The sequence below is a fragment of the Bidens hawaiensis genome, unplaced genomic scaffold, assembly GCF_021521415.1.
Source record: "Bidens hawaiensis isolate Kalapana, Puna unplaced genomic scaffold, B.hawaiensis_p1.1 tig00022738_1, whole genome shotgun sequence".
Taxonomy (NCBI): Eukaryota; Viridiplantae; Streptophyta; class Magnoliopsida; order Asterales; family Asteraceae; genus Bidens; species Bidens hawaiensis.
The window spans coordinates 274,335-295,748 of record NW_027493556.1 but is presented as its reverse complement, the minus strand read 5'-3'; the positions used below and the strand labels follow the sequence as shown (position 1 = coordinate 295,748).

The 21,414-nt window shown below is 34.4% G+C and overlaps 4 protein-coding genes across 4 annotated transcripts; 3 read left to right on the top strand and 1 right to left on the bottom strand.

Annotated features, from left to right (window-relative positions):
* The first annotated feature begins 592 nt into the window (after nucleotides 1-592).
* Nucleotides 593-4,288, top strand: LOC143566185 (indole-3-glycerol phosphate synthase, chloroplastic-like). The gene is made up of 10 exons (XM_077052947.1): nucleotides 593-793; nucleotides 1,868-2,128; nucleotides 2,241-2,417; nucleotides 2,873-2,947; nucleotides 3,042-3,086; nucleotides 3,169-3,333; nucleotides 3,425-3,503; nucleotides 3,598-3,680; nucleotides 3,767-3,835; nucleotides 3,916-4,288. The coding sequence occupies exons 1-10, from the start codon at nucleotides 656-658 to the stop codon at nucleotides 3,997-3,999; spliced, it is 1,176 nt and encodes a 391-aa protein (XP_076909062.1). The 5' UTR covers nucleotides 593-655; the 3' UTR covers nucleotides 4,000-4,288.
* Nucleotides 4,289-6,150: 1,862 nt separating this feature from the next.
* LOC143566175 (uncharacterized) lies at nucleotides 6,151-8,977 on the top strand. The gene is made up of 2 exons (XM_077052934.1): nucleotides 6,151-6,548; nucleotides 8,564-8,977. The coding sequence occupies exons 1-2, from the start codon at nucleotides 6,168-6,170 to the stop codon at nucleotides 8,885-8,887; spliced, it is 705 nt and encodes a 234-aa protein (XP_076909049.1). The 5' UTR covers nucleotides 6,151-6,167; the 3' UTR covers nucleotides 8,888-8,977.
* A 2,183-nt stretch (nucleotides 8,978-11,160) lies between these two features.
* LOC143566174 (transmembrane emp24 domain-containing protein p24beta2-like) lies at nucleotides 11,161-12,769 on the top strand. The gene is made up of 4 exons (XM_077052933.1): nucleotides 11,161-11,513; nucleotides 12,137-12,323; nucleotides 12,415-12,522; nucleotides 12,610-12,769. The coding sequence occupies exons 1-4, from the start codon at nucleotides 11,313-11,315 to the stop codon at nucleotides 12,741-12,743; spliced, it is 630 nt and encodes a 209-aa protein (XP_076909048.1). The 5' UTR covers nucleotides 11,161-11,312; the 3' UTR covers nucleotides 12,744-12,769.
* Nucleotides 12,770-13,130: 361 nt separating this feature from the next.
* LOC143566184 (acetyl-CoA acetyltransferase 2-like) lies at nucleotides 13,131-16,923 on the bottom strand. The gene is made up of 13 exons (XM_077052946.1): nucleotides 16,823-16,923; nucleotides 15,699-15,797; nucleotides 15,453-15,626; nucleotides 15,266-15,371; nucleotides 15,009-15,147; nucleotides 14,842-14,919; nucleotides 14,682-14,747; nucleotides 14,514-14,599; nucleotides 14,316-14,415; nucleotides 14,144-14,254; nucleotides 14,006-14,047; nucleotides 13,419-13,505; nucleotides 13,131-13,296 (listed from the first exon to the last, which is right to left on the bottom strand). The coding sequence occupies exons 1-13, from the start codon at nucleotides 16,869-16,871 to the stop codon at nucleotides 13,207-13,209; spliced, it is 1,227 nt and encodes a 408-aa protein (XP_076909061.1). The 5' UTR covers nucleotides 16,872-16,923; the 3' UTR covers nucleotides 13,131-13,206.
* Between the last annotated feature and the right edge of the window lie 4,491 nt (nucleotides 16,924-21,414).

The following is a 21,414-nucleotide window of genomic DNA, read 5'->3' as shown; positions in this document are numbered from 1 at the left end:
AAAAACTTTTTTCCTTTTTAAACCGCTAAAGCTATAACTTTTTATTGTAATCACATATTATAAAATTAAATTTATAAAAATATTCATTATAACTTCTCTAAATTGCGTGAGAGTGCCGTTCCATCTACTTTTTATAGTATGATTGTAAGTTGTTATGATTGGGAAAGAGAAAACGTTACCGTTTTGAATAAATTTGAAAAGAATATTGTCCACTCTATATAATATTTATTAAAGTTGGTAGAGAAAAATGTTACAATGATAAATGTATAAAAAAATTATTTAATTGTAAATGACAAAGATATTTTTATTGATTTATAGTTAGTACTGAAATTTCAATAAATGGAAAAATATACAACTAAATTTATAGTATGGATACATGTCAATCTGGATAAGTTTATATTGTTTTATTAATTCTAAAAGGAAAATTTTTAAATTTAAAATATTAATGATTACACTAAAACTTATAAAAAGGAAAAAATATCATACTTTCAAATAATTATAAAAAAGATATTATCATCATATTCATATCGTCCATTTCACAACACTTAAATATTACTAACGGTCAAAGACCATACTGTCCTTATAAAAGGATTATTATTATCCTCTCTACCTGAAACTGCTTCATAATAATAATAATAATAATAATAATAATAATATGGAAGCTCTGATGCATATTGGAATTAGGGTTTATTCAAATCCTATAAACCCTAACTCCAGATTCAAATTCCGTAAGCATCAATCAGTTCTAATGGACGGCCGTAGAACTAATCTCAATTCAATTCGAGCTCAACAGGTTAATCATGTTAATTATTTGATTTAATTGATGTATCGAACTCTATGATTAGTTAATTGTAATCTGATTGATTGATTGAATAGATTTGTTCTGTTATTGTTATTATTATTAATTTGCGAGAGTTTGATATTAATCGGTGTTTGAATTTGATTTGTATTCACCTAATTTTGTGCAAATGTGAAATTAATTAGGATTCAGAACTTGCGGATATCCAAATTAACGTGTAAACGAGCCGAGCTTGTGAACGGCTTGTTTTGAGCTCTTTTTCTAAAGCTTGAGTTCGGCTTGTGAGTTGTTTTTAAGCTCGGGCTTGGCTTGTTTATTAATTAGTAGTTAATTTATATATATGTTTTTAATTATTTTTATATATATTGAGAAAAATCTTAAACGAGCATAAGCTTTGTTAGTACCTTAAACGAACTAAATCTCAGCTCCAGCTTGACTCGTGAGTCGTTTCTTCAAGATTGGGCTCGGCTTGTTTATAATTTATTAATTATTTTATATACATTTTTAATTGGATTTATATATTTTGAGAAAAACCTCAAACTAGCCAAAGCGAGCTAAAGCTTGAGCTCGGCTCGTAAGTTGTTTTTCAAGCTCGGGCTTGGCTCGTTTATTATTTATTAATTATTTTATATACATTTTTAATTATATTTATATATTTTGAGAAAAACTTTAAACGAGCCTAAGCTTAGCTCGAGCTCATGTAGTACCTTAAACGAGCTAAAGCACGGCTTGGGCTCGACGTTGCAGTGTGATTTTAATACATTGAAAGTCTAAAAGAGGTAAAAATAAAAATTACACAAGGCTTGTTAAGGATTGACGAGCTTAAACGAGATTCCGATACAAGGCTCGAGCCTGGGCTCAATAACTAAACGATTTTCATTTGAGAGTCGAAAAAGCTCGGCTCGTTTCAAGCTTTTTATCGATTCGATTTTGAGTAGCTCGCGAGCAGCTCGGCTTGTTTGCACCCCTTGGATATCTAAATTCGTTACTGGAGATTTTTTTGTTCAATAGTTTATAAATCTTCATATGATTTCATATGATTAAATTTTTTGTTTAATCAATCTGCAGTCTGGCACGAAGGACGGGCCTATAATTTCTAATGCAACCAGTGATTCAGTATCTGAAGAACTGAAAAGCAAAGAATGGGAAATTGGGGCTCTTAAAGACGAAATAGCTGCAACTCAGGGAATCCAGATAAGAAGACGACCTCCATCCGGACCTCCTTTGCATTATGTTGGTCCTTTTGAGTTTCGGTTACAGAACGAAGGGAATACTCCTCGTAACATACTAGAGGAAATTGTATGGAACAAAGATACAGAGGTTGCAAAGGTATATATTGTTTGAATTTGTTATTGTTAGTTAATGATTATTTGACCTCTGAATGATGAAAAACAGAATCTGTTCATCCAAATGTTTAAAACTAACAAGAACTGTTTTTCAGATGAAAGAGAAAAGGCCAATATTTACATTAAGAAAGGCTCTTGAAAATGCTCCTCCTCCGAGAGACTTTCTAGGAGCTCTTAAGGCATCGTATTTAAGAACGGGACTGCCTGCTTTAATTGCTGAAGTGAAAAAGGCTTCACCGAGTAGAGGCGTTCTAAGGGAAGATTTTAATCCTGTAAGTTGCCTCTCTCTATATATATGTATATATGTTTGTATAATGCGTATGGTTATGCTCCCATAATGAACTTATAACAATTAGGGTTGATTACACCAAAATGTATCTTACTTTCATTTTTTTTCACCGTTGTATGTAAGAAAAGTGTTCCTTTTTGTTTCACTGTTTGCAACGCCCTTACAGTTTTTCACCATTGTCACCATTTTTTTGACGATTTGGCGCTGTACCACTTGAAAGTTTTACCTGTTGTAGAAGTTTACTTCCATACGATTGTAATAAATTGAAACTATGTTACACATGGCGGATCTTAATTTTTTTCTTACACAGTGAAAAAGATGTTAAAAGTTTCTTTCATTTTGGTGTAATAAACCTAATTACTATCATATGCTATTATTGTTAACAATTCTTCTCATTTTTATCTTTCATTAAATTATATAAAATTGTTTTCATGACAGGTTGAAGTTGCACAAGCTTATGAGAAAGGTGGAGCCGCGTGCCTTAGTGTTTTGACTGATTCAAAATATTTTCAGGTAAATATCGATTATACCATGTTTGCTTTAACTAATATTGACAGCATTATGATCATATGATGTTTATGTTGTGTTTCTTTGTTTATTTTTAAAGGGAAGCTTTGAGAATCTAGAGGCTATACGTAGTGCTGGAGTCAAGGTTTGTTTGTTTATAACTTTTTAAAATCATTTTGTTACAACTTATCAACTTTAGCATGTTTTGACATTATTTTATAACGCAGTGCCCTCTTTTGTGCAAAGAGTTTATTGTGGATGCATGGCAGTTGTATTATGCAAGAACAAAGGGTGCCGATGGTGTTTTGTTGATTGCAGCTGTTTTAGCAGATCTTGATATAAAATATATGCTTAAGATTTGCAAAATGATTGGACTTACTGCACTCGTTGAGGTAGATTAAACCTTAATTATATATCTTTATATTAATGTAGTTTTTATAAAAATATCTAGGTAAAAATACTTATATTTAATTTCGTCGTTAGGTGCATGATGAGAATGAAATGGATCGGATGTTGGCAATTGATGGAATTGAACTTATTGGCATCAATAATCGCAACCTTGGTACACCCCGTGCTTCTACATCTTGCTTTTAATTTAATTATTTGTTTCACGACTTCATCATATCATAATCTGTAACTTCATAATATACGTGCAGCAACATTTGAAGTGGATATCGGTAACACAAAGAAGTTGCTCGAAGGAAAACGTGGGGAAACGATCCGACAAAAGGACATAATGGTAAGTGCAACACAATGAGAATATGCCATGCCCGTTTATGCTCATAAATGGTGATATTTATTTATTTATATTTAAAAAAAAATCAGGTGGTTGGGGAGTCGGGACTGTTCACTCCTGCGGACATTGCTTATGTACAAGAAGCTGGTGTGAAAGCCGTAAGTAAACCTTTGACTAATTTGACTGATAGATTCTGCCGTTGAACGGGATTTAAAATACGAGTTTGTTTGTGTTGCAGATATTGGTCGGAGAGTCGATTGTGAAGCAGAAAGATCCAACACAAGGAATTAGAGATCTTTTTGGTAAAGATATAACGGGTTAGCTGCGGTTCAGTCAAAACATCTAAGAATAAAAGTCAATTTTCTTTGGGTTCAACACCCTTTTGTATGCAGTTTACTTTCAGTTTGTTTCTTCTGTTGCGAGTAATGTTGTTTAGCGGTTAAAATTGGTGACATGGCACCGTTTTTTATGATACTATTTGGTGTCACACCATGATTTTATTTCTTATACGCAACGGGTAATTGTTGGCGGATCCAGCTTAAATATCTTATGTGTTATGTTGTTATCGCATTGGTAATTGGTATATGCGAGTGTGACTTAAAGTCGCTTGTCGGGTACTTATGAAGATCTACCATTTTGTGGGTTACGTCCCCAAAATCCCTACTTATAATTGAAAATCAACGAGATCGAACTAACTAACAAAGCTAATCCTACATCGTACCTCAGTCTTCGATAAAATCTTGCTCTCGAGTTTTGTCTCCGAACCAAGGGGACATAGGGTCGTTTCCTGTTAAGTATTGATTTGACACGCTCAAGTTGTTCAGCTATATGTTCAGCTAGTACTACCTGGGTCTTTTTATGGAAAGAGAATGTGATTGTCAGTGGGCAATAGAGAAACAATTTCTTATTGGTTGGGCTTGTGTCATGTTACACAACCAAGAACACCTTCAATCACACATCCATTGTGGTTAGGGTTGTTCAAATTGTTCGATTCTCGGTCGAAAAATGCTTGTTTGATTTTCTGCTCGGTGTGTAAACAAGTCAAGCCCAAGCAAAGGTACGCTCAAATTATATTCTAACTTATACACACACAAATATGCAATTATGCTAACCCACTTTCTAATCATATATACTAAAATATTAGTCCATTACATGTTATAATATCTCATTTATTTGTGAAAATATTTCATCATCAAACGATAATTTTTGCGGGTCATGGGTCTCACTAAACCCGGATTGCCCTTAAACGGATTATAGCATCTTATTTATTTGTAAAACTATTTCATCTCCGTTGCCTGTATTCCTCTCCATCGTCGATTAATTTCCAATTACCACCCATCATCGCCAACCTCACATGTCATGCATCAACCACCGTCACTTATACTAACCGCCACTTCTTTGTTGGATTTTTCCTTTATCGACAAATGAATACAGGTTAATCGACCACTGGCTCAAATTTGATTGCTCCTTGCCTCCTCTTTTATTTATGAAACTCTATCCGGGTCAACCTTTTTTCATCTTCATCACTCAAGCCACCACCACCACCACACCAACCTTGATTCCAGACCTACATACAAAGGTTACTGGTTGCATATTACTAACATGCTATGTTATCTTAAATTTATAAAAACATTCTTGATTTAGTTTTTTTATCTTAATGTTCTATGATACAAAGCTGGGTTAAATATTCGTTCATTTAAAATTTCAATAAACAACTCACAAACATAAACGAACGTAAACGAACATAACTGAACAAAGGTAAAAAAAGAACATAAATGAATGAATATGAATAAACGTATGCGACCACAAACAAACATAAACGAATGATATTTTCACTTTTATTTCCGTTTACGATTGTTTTGTCTATCAAATAATATATGAAAATATTATTTACCATTTTAAACGTATTTGCATAATAACTAAGAATATTCCATTTCTCATTTATTAAATAACTGAATTATGTAATAACTTAAAATAGAAATGGCAGTATACTTAACTCAAAAGAATTCATTTTTCATTCTTAAAACATGAATTATAACTAAAAACATAATGACGCAAATAAATAAAAGACACAATTATAATTAAAAAAGACACAACAGATCGCAAAATATAGCACAATGTTTAATAATATAACATAATATAGAGAAAAAAATGACATAATATCAAGAAAAAATAACACAATCAATGATGAAAACAAACCTAAAACACAATGATAAACAAAAATGCACAACGACTTTTTTCACTCACAATTGTGTTATTTTTAGAACGAGAAAGACGATGGAAACATTTTTGTGTTTTTACTTTTTTCATTTTTTTTATTAAATTTTGAGCTATAATTTTTGTATTTATTTATTTTTATTTTTTTAAAGGTTTTTTTGTTAGCTAGAATTCCTTATCTTTTAGAATATGTTAAGTATTATTGTATACTAATAATAATAATATCTTTTCCAATAATAATAATAATAATAATAAGGTGTCCGTTTCTTTTGCATGTTTGAAACGAAACGCCACCACCACCTTAAACCACCACCACCACCAACGCCGCCGATGACGTCACACTCCGTCAACTACAACCTCCAATTCCGATCAACAAAAGACGACGCCTGGTACAAATGCGGCGTCTCATCAGACCTCAAAATCCACCTCCGTGTCAAGTTCAAGAACCTCGTACAGACATCCAACGACGAGGTTTTCTCTATCTCCGATTTTTCAACAAACGACCAAATCGAAATATTCCGGCGCAGATTCCGACCGGAATCTGAACCGGTGGGAGTTAACGAGTGTCGTAAAGTTGCTGAAGGTGCTATGGTGTGTGCTGTTGGTTGTTTGGATGATAAACAGTTGCGTTACTTCGACGCCATTGTTGATGCTGTACGTATTATTATTATTATTGTTATTATTAATAATTTAGGTCAATTGTACAATTAGTTATGTTTTTAGTAGGTTCGGGTTTGCGCTCGATTCTAAATGAGCTCGGGTCAATTTTTAAACGAGCCGATCTCGAGCCAGGGTCAGTTCGGCTCGTGGCTCGGTCGTGGCTCGACTCGTTAGCTCGGCTCGTTGGCTCGTTTAGATTAAACCCTAAATTATAATATCTATATATAATAATATCATACCAAGAAATAAATAAATAAAAATTATACATATATTATGCCACTCGATCCTAATACCTTATAAAAGAATAATGAAAATAAAACATATAAAGTTATAAATTCTCTAGTTTATAAATTTTATATAATATGTATATTTTTTGTCTTTTATATATCAAAATTTGTAAAATATAAAATAAAAAATTATAAAATTAAAAAAATTTAAATGAGCCCAACTTGACGAGCTCGGCGAGCTCGAGCTCGAGCACACTTTGGCTTGGCTCGACTCGGCTCGTTTACAACCCTACTATCCAATTTGGAGAGTCTAATGCCCCATTATGTGCCCCACGCTGGCTAGACTACGTTGTCTTAACCGGGCCCACGGTGACTTCAACGTTTGGCTTGGGCGTTCCTCCAGGAAACCATTCCGCCGGCTGCCAGTTGACAGTTGTTGTGCCGCCACAAGAGCGGAACTCTCTCTCTGGCGTAACACACGATGGGATGAAAACCCGGGTGGGCTTGGGATCCGAACTAACAACCTCGCAAGGCTTAGCTCAAAACCTACTTACCTGCAACTTATTGTAATTGGATTCTCTTTTTTTTTAATTATTGTGGTAAAAAAAATTATGTTTTATTTTTACTGAATTAGTAGTCCTAGTTTTCAATTTATAAATACTTATAACTAATAAAAGAGAAACCCTCAATTGGGCACGTGTCTAAAACACGATAAAACCTATTAATCAAAAAAATGGCGCTACGTGCTGTTTTAAATAACTGGCACATGAAACTTAAAACTGTTTTATAGGCTATAGCCGTAAGATATAAAGTGTTTTATATTTGTGATAAGCGTGCCGTTTCTAACACATTTAAACACGGATAAGACCCGAATTGACAACCCTTTGAGCTCGAGCTCACCTCGTTATAAGCTCTATTTTTAAAGCTCGAGCTTGGCTGGTGAGTAGTTTTTGAAGCTTGAGCTCGACTTGTTTATTATTTATTATTTAATTAGTGTATATATATCATTACTTTTTACATATGTTTTTTAATTATAAATTTATATATAACATAGTATATATTATTTAGTTATTTTATCATAAATTTATATATAACTAATTAACAATGTATATATTAAGTATATTAAATATATTAGATAGAAAGTATGTAAATAACAAGCTTGTTTAGCCTCATGAGCACGCCCAAGCTCGATAAGTGAAGCTCGAGATCGGGCTTTTCTATTAAACAAGCTTATTTTAGGGTCGAGCCCGTTTAAGCTCGGTTCAGTTCGAGTTTTTTGCGAGCCAAACTTGAGCGGCTCGGCTCATTTACACCCTTAGACATAGGTTACCCTGACTGAACCACGTTATATCGGGTCGTGTTCTTTTTCTTTTCCTGCGTGTTTAATTCGTTTGTGCATTGTGTGTCGGTTTTCCACTGCGTCACTTGATGTATGTCAGGCTGAGGCGATCAGCATTAACTGTTCTTGTTTATTTTATCTAATTAGCGATCAGCGTTAATTAATGTTAATTATTTCATTTAGTTAGCGTAAAAATTCGTCAGATTGACATGATTCTTAAGATGGAATGTTAAAAGTAAACATTAGTTTCTAATTCTCTAAATAAGTGTATCTTGCAGTAAACCTTGCAGCAACTTGTTATTCCTTAAATATAATTATAGATATTGCTTTAAAAGAAATAAAAAAATAGTTCATTTAATGACAATGCCACTGAATTAGGAAAATGTGAAAATGCATGAATTATGATACTAATTTCAGTACATTTTATGTTCTGTATTATATAGGTTTGTCACAAAGAACACACGCCCGAGAAGTGTTTATGCACTTATTTTCTATTCTGGCAGCATGGTCCTGAAGAGGGCACTATAACAGAAGCAAATCTTGAAGATATACACCTCATTAAGCGTGGTCCTGTTGATCCCACAGTGGTCAACTTTACAAAACTTATAAAAGAAAAACTAAAAGTCAAAAGCGCCTCTTCTGAATTCACTCTGATCCCCAAGAATATAAATATGTCGAAAGATACAAGCTCAAACGAAACCATCACCAAACCACAGGCAAGTTTTTCAGTTAATGTCAGTTCATGTTGCGGTTTTCATATATTATGACTTTATGATTCGTTTGTTTATTCTGCAGGAGCTTGGTAGCGCGGGAAACAGTTCCCATGTTGCATTGTCTGCAGGTTTTGTGATTTAAAATTTTAACAATTTTTTTTTAAATAAATAATCAATCACTTGAGAACTGATTTTATTAATTTTTTTTTCGTCTATAGAGAAGGAATTGGAAGGAGAGAAAGAAACCAAGAATTATCATTATATTATACTGGAAAACTTAGAGAAATATTTATGTCCATTGCTAATGACGGATTTCATACGCGAACAGACATTAATAACAGCACAAGCGTATGTTTTTCCAAGTTTGTTATTAGAAGCATATGCAAGGGGAGTAATCGTGGTGGACGATGAAACAAAACTGAAGAAGATATATGAATTTATTAATAATCCAAATCACCTTATAGTATCCGCTTCTGGAAGGTAAGTATTGTTGTTGTATAATATAAGCTTATCAGGACGTTGCTAATTAATGAGAGAATTATTTATTATTATTACAGGCCATGGGTACTAGCTGAAGATGAGCTTAGAACTGGAGCATTCAACACAAACCTACAGAGCTTCCAGCCTAAGTACAAGGTAAAAGACCCGGACCGGGCCCAGGCCCGACCCAAAACTGGGCCCAATAAGCCTGGTTATTGTTATATGTTCGGCCCATTTTCTGTTGATTTTTAATTTTTTTAAATTGATTGGATCGGTGCAAACGTAACTGAAATTGGGCTTCTGCACTTGTTCGGGCTCATGGGCTACTTGTGCAGATCTATTTAAAAAGAAATATGTTTCTTGCATAGCTTCAAGCCTAAGTACAAGATAAAAGACCCGGACGGGACCCAGGTCCACCCCAAAACTGGGCCCACTAAGCCTGGTTATTGTTATATGTTCGGCCCATTTTCTGTTTATTTAAAAAAAAAATTTAAGTTGATTGGATCGGTGCAAACATAACTGAAATTGGGCTCCTGCACTTGTTCGGGCCAGGCCCATGGGCCACTTGTGTAGATCTGTTTAAAAAATAATATGTTTCTTGTATTTTCTGTTACTACTTTGAGTTGATCTTTGACCTCTTGATCGCAGAATTACAGTACAAAGAATGATTTGATGGTTGTTCGGCTAGGAACGGAAGAATATGCGAAAGCTAAAGAACTAAAAGATTTGTATTTGACGCTTCGCAATCATCTTAATAGGCTTTTGAAAAGATTAGCTATAGAGGAGGAGAAATTATCCAGGGCCCATTAAATGCAAACTAGTTTATGCAAAATTTAAATACTTAGTTTGTTGGCAGTAGTTTTGATGGTGTGTTATAATTTAATTAGGGTTGTTCAACCAATATATATAAACCCGAGCTGGAGTTTAGAAAAGTTTGATTGAGTTGGCTTAGATTGTAAATTCCAATCAAGCTGAAAACTGAGCTTGTGTTCGACTTGAGTAAGTTCGTGACTCGGTGGGAGCCGAGTTGTTTTTTTAGTCTCACAGGTAGAAAAACCGTACAAAAAACATTTTAAACTGAAACAGACAAAGCGGCCGAGCCACATGTACTTAAACCGTACAAAAAAGTTTCCACTTTTCAAACTGAAACCGATAAAGTAGCCAAACCCGCATGATAAAGTGCCATGAACGAATCAGTTTTTTATAGAAAGAACTGACTGTCATATTAATCTACTTTATTTCTTCTGACTACATGGGCAAGTTCCTCAAAAGTAGGTAAATGTTGACCCTGACACGGGAATTGCCAATAGCGGTTTTTGTGGTAGCTTGTACTTCGGAATTGACTTGTTAATGATACCTATTTTTAGGCCAAGATGTTGCCCCTGCCGTGGGCGACAATGCCCAATATTTCTGTTCAAAAAGTATCTCAAGTAGGGATAAACTCAGTACTTGTACCGTAAGTACTGATCTAGAAAATCGCCAAAAATGGAATGGGCACCGGCAATTTTGTAAAAATCCTGACTAGACGCCAATTAATCGTCGATTAATCGCTAGTTGCCAACCCACCGGCTTGTCCCCAATTAATCCCTATGTCCAAAATCGTCAAAATTGAGAATTTTATACATATAATTCCAACCCGACTAATACTTAGTAATTCTGATTAACCGTTAGTCCATACCCCACTGCCCGACTAGCACCTAGAGATTTTTACAACACTGGGCACCGGCACTGAAAGTACTGAGCCCAGAAACCATAAAAAGTGGGTGGCGAAAATACGCGGTACGGTACTGGTTCGGTATTTTATCATATTTTTTAATATATTTATTTCATAGTTACAAATTGAAATTACAAAACAGTTAAAAATGTAGCACCTTTGGTGTTGTCCTTTAAGATATATCAAACTTAGATTTTACCCACCATTTCTCAAATCTTTCCATGATCTATAATCACACAATTTCAAATCAACCATATTTTATAACATTTCTCAAATGTTAAAACAATGATGTTTCATACAATATTAATCATTGTCTTAATGTCATCTTTGCTAATATCCAACGTTGTTGGAATAAGATTTGTGATTGATAGAGAAGAATGTTTGTCTATCAATGTTGATTACGAAGGCGATATGGTTTATGTTTCGTTCGTTGTAATTAAGGCCGAATCACCATGGCATTTCACCGAAGACGGGGTTGATCTTGTGGTAATAATAATCTTAATCCTGCGTGTTTGTTTGGTCGTTTATATGTTTCTAAATGTTGTTGCTATATAGACACCATTCACATGTCATACAACCTATTTGGTTATATTCGGCATTTGGTCGTATGGTAGATTGGTAGGGTGAAAAATGGTCATGCGGGCTGTTTTGAATCTTTTGATAGTCGTACTAGCTGTATGATAGAGCCAAAAAGGTCATATGGGTCGTTTGAGGGCTGATTCATATCGTGTGTATAATGTTTTTTAGCTAACGTTTTCGCCTAGAATATGGCCCATTTGATATCATACGGCCCGTATGAAAGGGATACAGTCTAATAATATGACAGACAAGCTGGTGTACACTTTTGGGGCTGATGATTTGTTTCAAATTTTGTTCTCTCTTTTATTAAGCGCTTTATTTAAAACAACTTATTTTAATCACAAAATATCATGGAAGGTCACCATTGGTTTGCAGGGGACCCACAAGTTTAATTTTTTCTGATAATGTGTTCTCATACTTAAAAAAAATAATAAAATAAAATCTATCACAATGTGTAATGTTGTTTTAAAACTGCAGAAAATCAGAGGAAAGAGAAAAGTTTTTAACGAGTTGTGTTTAACGTGTATCAGATAAAAGGCCCGTCTGGAGAAAAGGTATTCGATATCTACGATAAAACTAGCGAAAAGCACGAATTTATAGCTCCTACAAAAGGCCTGTATCATTTTTGCTTCACAAACAAGTCTCCATACCATGAGACAATTGATTTTGATGTTCATGTTGGTCATTTTGCGTATCACGATCAACACGCAAAGGATGGTACGTCACTAATAATGTCATCCGCTCATTTCACTCGATTGAGATTGCCATTTTAGAGGCTCGTTTCATGTATAAAAGTTTAATTACGCAGAGCATTTCAAGCCGCTGTTAGATATAATAGCAAAACTGGAGGAAGCTCTTTACAACATTCAGTTTGAACAACATTGGTTACAAGCCGAAAATGACCGTCAGGGAGTTGGTAAAACTCACGCGCATGCACACACACATATAATTTGTAACTATTATTAAGATTTATATAAATATGTAATTTTTTTGGGGGTTGCAGTCAATGAGAAAATGGGTAAGAGAGCTGTTCACAAAGCACTAATTGAATCAGCAGCACTGATTGGAGCCAGTGTTCTTCAAGTTTATCTTCTGCAACGCCTTTTCGAGCGGAAGCTTGGGCTTTCAAGAGTCTAATTGTAACGTACCTGCACGTTTTTCGCACATTATTCGAGTGATTAAGCCCGAAAGTTGCATACCCATCCTGTTACTTCATCGAAAACCCAAGTTAGGCTCGGTTTTGAGTAAGGTTATAGGACCGATCAGCCCGAATATTGGGCCGGCCCAATGGGCCAGGTTTCTAAAATTGTTTTATTCATTTAGCACAACCATTTGTATTGTAATACTTGCTTTAATATCAAGTAGTTATGTAAATTTTCTACTTAAAACTGATTTTGTAATAAACATACCTCATGTATATATTGTTTTACTGGTCTATAATATCGTCTGATTTTCGTCGTTTATACTGATATATGAGATCTAGTAAACGCGTGAATATGGCTATTAATCGTATCACATGCTTACTAATACTGAACAAATATTTGATTATTGATGCCGATAACGAAAGAAGCAAATACAATGAGAAAGAAGACGAGATAAATTAAACAAGTTCCACAACAAACGCCGATGCACCTCCTCCACCATTGCACACACCAGCAGCTCCATATTTACCACCTTTCTGCTTCAAAACCTGCAATCATCACACCTTCCGGTTAACCACCATATCATTCATTATATGCAATGTTTTCATAATGTTCCGGTTAACCACCATATCATGCCGCCACTGTAGATATGAATAATAATATAACTTACCCCCAAAAGAGTGACCAAGATACGTGCACCGCTGCAGCCTAGAGGATGTCCCAGTGACACACCACCGCCATGTACATTAAGCTTTGTCTGTAAAGTAAAAACAAAACACATCATTTAAACTAGTGGAGACATGTGTGGTTGGCAGGTTGATGGTTTAAACGGCCCGTAGCGTGAACCCGTATATCTATTCGTGTCAAAAACACACTTAAAAATTAAAATCATCAGCCCAAACATGACCTTTGTAACCTATTAATCTAAATGAGTCAAAACGGGTTGACGGGTAGGCCTAAACGGTTGTTGGTTTGTAACTTGGTTGTTTAATATTGAAACAATTTATTTTTATTCTAGTTTTACATGAGTGGGAGTGTGGGATCAACATGCTTAATGAAACGAGTTGACCAGGTCAACCTGTATACGACCCGTTTAATTAAATGGGTTGAACAGACCAACACAAAACCTGATTGTTTTCGTCTCCTCTCATAATACGCACCTAGTTGAAACACAGTATAAAAATATCCATGTGTGTGTTTGTTTGTTTGTGTGTGTGTGTGTGTGAGAGAGAGAGAGAGAGAGAGATGAGAACTCACTGAATCCAAGCCAAGAAGTTTCTGGTTCGCAAGAGCTACAACCTGGATTAATTAACCAACCAAACAAAAGTATCATATTAACGCATCTACCACATGCATGAATTTGTAAACAGTTTTTTCAAATATGTATATACTTACAGCAAATGCTTCATTAATTTCATAAAAATCAATTTGAGAAGCATCCAATCCAGCTCTAGATATAGCCTTAGGTATAGCAAGGGCTGGCGTAGTAGTAAATAACTCAGGCGCCTGCAAAATTTCATTTAATTTTGTATTTCATTTAATTTATATTTATCATTTAATTAGTTACCTGTTCAGCATCAGCATATCCAGAAACCTTTGCAATCACATTCAACCCAAGCTTAAGTGCCGTCTCACCACTAACCAAAACAAGTGCAGCTGCACCATCACTGTGGAAAAAGAATTAAACAAATTTAATTGTTTTTAGTTGTTTTAACTTTTAATTAATATTTACCCTTTTTTGAAACATTGAGAAAAAAATGCTTACTTTATACCAGATGAATTGCCAGCAGTAACACTGCCACCGCTCTCCTTGAAAGCCGGGCGGAGTTTTCTTAATTTTGCAGCATCAAACTGTTAAAAAGTTAAAAGAAGTTAAAAACCTTATCTTTGAATGGTGTAATTTAGCTTATGTGGCATTGTTATGACGCGTCACCTTTGCCAAGTCATCATCTTTGTCAACAATTATTGATGGTTTTCCCCTTGGTCCTGGAACTTCAACCTGTATAATTGATAATAATGGTTATTTATGGTCTTGGCAAAAACGTCAAACACTTTTGACCTGACGATCTAGTATAATGAATGAGTAATCTTACCGGAGCAATTTCCCATGAAAACGCACCGCTGTCTCGGGCAGCAATACCACGTTCAAAGCTCTGAATCGCATAGTCATCCTGCACGTGTAATTCAGATATTTAGTATTTGAATTTTATTATATTTTCATATGATAACTCAAGATAACTATTATAATGATGAGAGGTACCTGTTGTTCTCTTGTGATTCCATGTGTATCTGCACATATTTCAGCACAGTTTCCCATCTTGTAATCATTGAAAACATCCCATAAACCGTCTTTTAGGATTCCATCAACAAGAGTATCATGTCCAAATTTGGAACCTTTCCTGCAGTTAGAATCAGTTCAAGAAGTTTCTAGAAGCATATATGGGACATCTCAGTTATTACTTATATAAAACGGATACTATGCACGACAGAAGGATGAAAAGACAATATCATATTAACCTTGATTCCGCAATATATTTGGGGACATTTGACATGCTTTCCATACCACCAGCCACAACTATATCATTTAGACCCAATTGGATACTCTGTGCTGCTAACATGGTTGCTGAAATATTATAAAAAAATATGTTACAATGTTAGTTTTCTTTACCTGAATTTTGAAATGCAATATTAAAACAATGAATACCTTTCATCCCTGACGCACAAACTTTGTTAACAGATGTAGAGACCACTGTATTAGGGATTCCTGCACCTAATGCTGCTTGTCGGGCAGGACCCTGCCCCAAATTGGCACCAAGAACATTTCCAAAATAAACTTCCTCCACAAGTGATGGATCAACATTTGCCCTCTTTAGCGCACCTAGTGTTTAACATAAAGAGTTAATACAAAAGGTAATATAGGAATCCTGAACAGTGAAAAAAGTGAACTTACTTTCAATTGCAACGGATCCGAGTTTGGTGGCTGGTAAAGAAGAAAGAGAACCAAGAAATCCACCAAGTGGTGTGCGTGCAGCACCAACAATACATACATCTAATTATGAAAAACCAAGAAAGGTGTGGGTTGAGAGAAACCATGATGCGGGTTTGACTTTTTAATGTCAAAACTACTACTATTTCAAGAATGAGAAAATGCATAGACTGCTACTTTCAAACTAAAATACTGTAACTAGTTATTAGCAACCTATGTTAGTTGGTAACACTTGCTATCAGTTTCAATAAACCTAATAGTTTTTTTTTATCTCAATGAAGAACAATTTTCAGGATATATATGGTTTACTGTAGGGGTTGAAACGAGCCGAGCTGAGCTGCATGCTAGCTACACAAAATAGGATCGATAAAAAAGTTCAATACGAGCCGAGCCTTATAAAGCCCAAGCCTCAAATAAAGCTCGTTTAATTATCGAGCTCAAGCTTGAGCCTTGTATGGGAGGATTGTTTAGGCTCGTCAAGCCTTAAAGATCATAGTGTATTTTTAACTTTTAAACTATTTTAGACTTCTATGTATAAATTTTACACTGCATGGCCGAGCTCGAGTTGAGCTTTGGCGTTTAAAGTACTGCACACGAGCTCGAACCGAGCTTAGGCTCGTTAAGGCCTTTCTCAAAATATATAAAAATCATTATAAACTTAAATAAATTTATTAACAGATATATTAATAAATAATAAACGAGCTGAGCCCAAGCCAAGCTTGAGCTTGAAAAAACTACTCGCGAGTCAAGTTTGAGCTTCAGGAAAAGAGCTCGAAACGAGCTAAGCTCGAGCTTGAGCTCGGCTAGCCTCGTTTACACCCCAAGTTTACTGAAAAAAGATGTCAGATATGCATAAGACACCGGATCTCATTCGACATCCTATACATATATCTGAACATATTATAGTTTATCAATTTCAATTAACCTAATATATGTATTTCACATCTTTGTAATATATTCGCAAAATTCCAGCCAAATATTAGTACAAAGCACATCACCTCAAGAACTAATCAACTAAATATATCGCACCTTATAATCACAACTAAAAATAAAACTATAAAACCAGTAAAATGAAATTAGTCAAATACCTCTAGGTTTAATCTTGTTAGAACCATCTGATACTGCAGCTGGAGCCATCTCAATCAATAAGCAGCAGATATCTGTTCTTCATTTACACAACAAACATTCATATTTTAAGCTTAATTAGCAACGATTCTCATCCGACAACGCTTCAATTCTCTAATTAAACTATTACGTACTAATCACTAAAATCACAATCTATAAACAATGAAACAACTACGAATCCACAATTCACATATACAACAACTCCGCTAGTGCTAGTAGATATCGTAAATCGTCAATAATCGCAATATTACAGAACCATCCGCCGCTACTGCTTCTGGAGCAATCACAATCAATAAACATATATCTGTTCTTCATTTACACAACAAACGTAATTAGCTACGCATCAATCGTATAATTCACTCATCAAATCAATGATTCTGTTATAAAACTCATCTGTTCAGTACACATCACTAAAATCACAATCAATAAGCAGACGCCTATTTTTCATTCAAACAACAAACATTCATATTCAAACTTAATTAGCTACGATCCTCATCCGCCAACGCATCAATCGTATAACTTACTCATCAAATCAATGATTCTCTTATAAAACTCTAAACTGTTCCGTACACATCACTAAAATCACAAGCAATAAGCAGATGCCTATTCTTCATTTACACAGCAAACATTCATATTCCAAACTTATTAAACTATTATTAACTGTTCCGTACATCACAATCTATAAACAACAAAACGACGACGTTTCACTAAACTCACATCTCTACTAGTAAACACCGTAGATCGATAATAACTATCACAATATTATAGATAGATCGTACAACACCAGATCCATTAACAACTTAATAACAATTATGAAAACAGAACGCATATAACATGAAATTTAGAGAGAGATGAATTGAAGTATATTAAGATCGTACGTACCTTCAGCAGCAGCAGCTAGCAGTATGTGTGTGTGTGAGTGAGTGAGTGAGAGTGTTGCCAATCGCAACGGACGAACGAGCGGTTATTTATATCCGGTTGGTGATGGTGTTTGGGAACATGTAATGGACTGACGATACACACGATTGGAGCCTAAACTTATTATTATTATTATTATTATTATTATTATATTTTGTTTAACCGGAAACGAGATGAGCAACTGGCAAAATTCATTATATCGAGATTGAGAGTAGGGTTATCTAAACTTTTTATCGCTCACTTGAAAATTATTCGAAAAACGCTCGTTCGATTTTGAATCGGTTTGGAAATAGGTCGTTTGGCTCGGTCCAGTTTGTTTAACCGGAAATTATTATTATTATTATTATTATTATTATTATTATTATTATTATATTTTGTTTAACCGGAAACGAGATGAGCAACTGGCAAAATTCATTATATCGAGATTGAGAGTAGGGTTATCTAAACTTTTTATCGCTCACTTGAAAATTATTCGAAAAACGCTCGTTCGATTTTGAATCGGTTTGGAAATAGGTCGTTTGGCTCGGTCCAGTTTGAAAACAAACCAAGCATTAGCAAAGTCTCGCTCGGTTCAGTTCGTTTTTAAATGATTTATTTTTTATATATCATACATATATATATAGATATATATAAAGTATTTTTGAAAGTTTTTTTAATTTTAAACCAAACCAAGTATGAGCAAGCATGCGTTAGATTCGGCTCGGTTCGTGAACAGCCCTAATCGAGATACACGTGAACACTCGTCCTTTGATTCGGGAAACCTTCATCTAAGACCAACACTCGTCCGAAGGCACGACACATTTCAAAGATCCAACTAGTGAACGTCACATACTCGCCTAGTCTCCTATCATCACCTGGTATCGCTAAAACTAAATGATCAGACGGGAATCAAACCCAAGTCATATAGAACATCAAAAATCTCTATTTTTTAATTCACCTCCAGCTCATTATATTATTATATTTAAGATCTTGGTTTTAACTATTTCTTTTATAAATAATATAAGATTAGTCTTGAATGTTTGTGTGACCAGAATCCAGATGTACTTTTGATTTTTTAATTCGCCTTTTATATTTTGATTTTTTTATTTGGTGCGTAGACAATTAGATGTTTGGGATAGAAATTAGGATTTAGGAAGTCGTAATTTGATTTCTTTATATGTTTTTTATTTCATGGTTTTTTTAATCTGCTTTTTTCCTTTTTGTTTTTTTTATATGGTTTTTATACTTTTTTTAATTCGATTTATCATTGAGTTTAAATCTATAATCATTACGAACCTAATTAATACTTACTGTATTCACGTCTATTTGCAGCCACAACATCAACCATAATCCTTTCTTGAATTGATCTTCTTGACTCGAACCCGTTTTAACTGGTAACCCGAACCCCCCCCCCCCCCCCCAACACAGTTGGTTTATCAAGCCTACTAGTTTGTTATAAAAAAATATCATAAGCCCACATCATCATGTTATGTGCCATCCCAATTATTTCACTTATTGTTCTTTCTTTTACGCCAATTCGCTATTACCTACCATTTTAAACCACCGGTAACTATTCGTTAACATAGGGGAGACAAAGCTAGGTGTGGCTAGAATTCGACTTGTATCGGCTAAGTTCGTTACGAAACTGACACTAGATAAAAAAATAAATACGTGAACGTTCAAAACAGTATCGACACACGTGGAGCTTATGATCAAAGCAGCAGGAATCTGATCTGTATCAATTAGTTTCGTATCGATATTAAACTAAATTCAAAAAATAATAGTAAACGCTCAAATAATAGTGACACTTAATTTATGATACAAATTACAAAATATTAATTGATATTTTTAACTAAAAATTGAATGACGTGGCACGCCCTATGCAGGTGTGCCACATGGACCGGCATTTTTCACCACATACTTCAATGATGTTATCACCAATACTCCGTTTTAATACCAAGTATAATATGATGTGAAGAAGACTTTTTTTATAACGACAATTTTATTGTTGTGTTTAAGCTATCACACTTTCTAAATTTGAGAGCCCGTTATCTTAATGTTGGCCATACTATACGAGGAAAACTAGTTTTGTTGTTTGTTTTTTTCTTCATTTTTTTAATATAAAGGACAAATTTATCATTTCAAAACGTATTTTAAACGTTTATTGTTCTTAAAAGACCTATCATGTGACAAACATGTCAATTCGATTTAACTCCTTAAATTCTAGTGAGTGAACAATTAAATTCGTACACCTAATAACCAATAACCAATAACCACTTTAAACACAATTAATTTGATTTTGCTTACAAGGGCATTAGACCGCGCATAATGGTATGTTTCGGACAATGCTTTGGGTCCAAAACATCGGGAAACATCGCCGCCCCCTACCTCCTTCCGGCATGTTGGGTAAAGTTTTGGTGGTTAATGTTTGGAGACAACGTTCAAATGACACGATTTTCAAAAAATAATAGTCGGGCTATATTCATCATCATCGTCATCGTACAGTAAATCCCACCAATAGCAAAGCTATGGTAAAGTTACCTCTACCACGTAGGAATAGAAATGTTTCTTCCGGTATATATAAACTAACAAACGTCATCTTCATTTTTAAACCACAACACAAAAATCTTCTCATCCTTTAGCACCATCTTAATTCTTTTCAAATTACCCAGCAAATACCCATCACTATATATGAAGCAACCAAATTCCTAGCCGATATTAGGGTAGGGTCATGAAGATGGACCCGTGAAGAGAGGTGGCGTTGGCAAAAGTTTGGGTCAATGTTTCCGAATACTTGGACCCTATGGATTAACGAACTTCGGGTTTTTTTTACCATGAATTTGTAACTATTATGTTTTGAGAGAGGATCAGGCACTTGTATAGAGAACCAAGTGTTTTCGAGATGACAAAATATGACAAGACAAATTAACGCTTTCGATAATGACCCATGTATGAATGGAAAATAACCATTCAATGGAAAGCCCCTACCACACCATATCAACTTAAGTTTGGCGTTCCAAGATTGTAGAACAGTTTTAATATGAATTTTATAAAATAATTGTAACGTATAAGCTACAAGCAATTTCAACATGTGGGGGTAATAGATGAAATTGATGGGATCATAACTTTTCGACTCGGTTTTATTTTTCAGCATCCTCTCAATTATCTTATCAGTCTTAAATTAAAATAGCAAAGTAAAAAACGACCATGTGTATACATATAAAATAAAAGATAATTTGGCTAGTTTAACGGTGAACACCCGAACCCGGACCCTTTTTAGTTTCACGATAGATAAGGTCGATTTTGTGATAAGTTAACCATTAGTTTGAAATATGCCTTTTGGATTCAATGTTTCCAAAATAACCCAACTTTTATCTCTTTGTAAATAAGATCCAAAAAATTGTTTTATTAATGATGAATAATCCATTTGTAAATAAGATCCAAGAAATTATTATATTTAATGGGTGTAATAGGAAGCATCTCACCTTTGTCAACTTCGGACACTTCTAAAACAATTTATATATAGATGCCACTTCTTGACTTTTTATGCCCAAAAAACGAACTTTCATAAAATACTAATAATAACAGTAGTATAAAATATATATATATATATATATATATATATATATATATATATTGGAAAAAGCTAAAACATGGT

What these genes read in the sequence shown, in the direction of transcription:
- LOC143566175 (XM_077052934.1), top strand. Translation starts at nt 6,168, where the DNA reads ATGTTTGAAACGAAACGCCACCACCACCTTAAACCACCACCACCACCA. An exon ending in TCGACGCCATTGTTGATGCT is followed by an intron (nt 6,549 to 8,563) that starts GTACGTATTATT and finishes TGTATTATATAG; the next exon opens with GTTTGTCACAAAGAACACAC.
- LOC143566174 (XM_077052933.1), top strand. Translation starts at nt 11,313, where the DNA reads ATGATGTTTCATACAATATTAATCATTGTCTTAATGTCATCTTTGCTA. An exon ending in CGATCAACACGCAAAGGATG is followed by an intron (nt 12,324 to 12,414) that starts GTACGTCACTAA and finishes TTAATTACGCAG; the next exon opens with AGCATTTCAAGCCGCTGTTA. An exon ending in AAATGACCGTCAGGGAGTTG is followed by an intron (nt 12,523 to 12,609) that starts GTAAAACTCACG and finishes TGGGGGTTGCAG; the next exon opens with TCAATGAGAAAATGGGTAAG.
- LOC143566184 (XM_077052946.1), bottom strand. Translation starts at nt 16,871, where the DNA reads ATGGCTCCAGCTGCAGTATCAGATGGTTCTAACAAGATTAAACCTAGA. An exon ending in TTGTGCGTCAGGGATGAAAG is followed by an intron (nt 15,372 to 15,452) that starts GTATTCATTGTT and finishes ATAATATTTCAG; the next exon opens with CAACCATGTTAGCAGCACAG. An exon ending in TCTTGGTCACTCTTTTGGGG is followed by an intron (nt 13,297 to 13,418) that starts GTAAGTTATATT and finishes TGATGATTGCAG; the next exon opens with GTTTTGAAGCAGAAAGGTGG.
- LOC143566185 (XM_077052947.1), top strand. Translation starts at nt 656, where the DNA reads ATGGAAGCTCTGATGCATATTGGAATTAGGGTTTATTCAAATCCTATA. An exon ending in CTGATTCAAAATATTTTCAG is followed by an intron (nt 2,948 to 3,041) that starts GTAAATATCGAT and finishes TTATTTTTAAAG; the next exon opens with GGAAGCTTTGAGAATCTAGA. An exon ending in CATCAATAATCGCAACCTTG is followed by an intron (nt 3,504 to 3,597) that starts GTACACCCCGTG and finishes ATATACGTGCAG; the next exon opens with CAACATTTGAAGTGGATATC.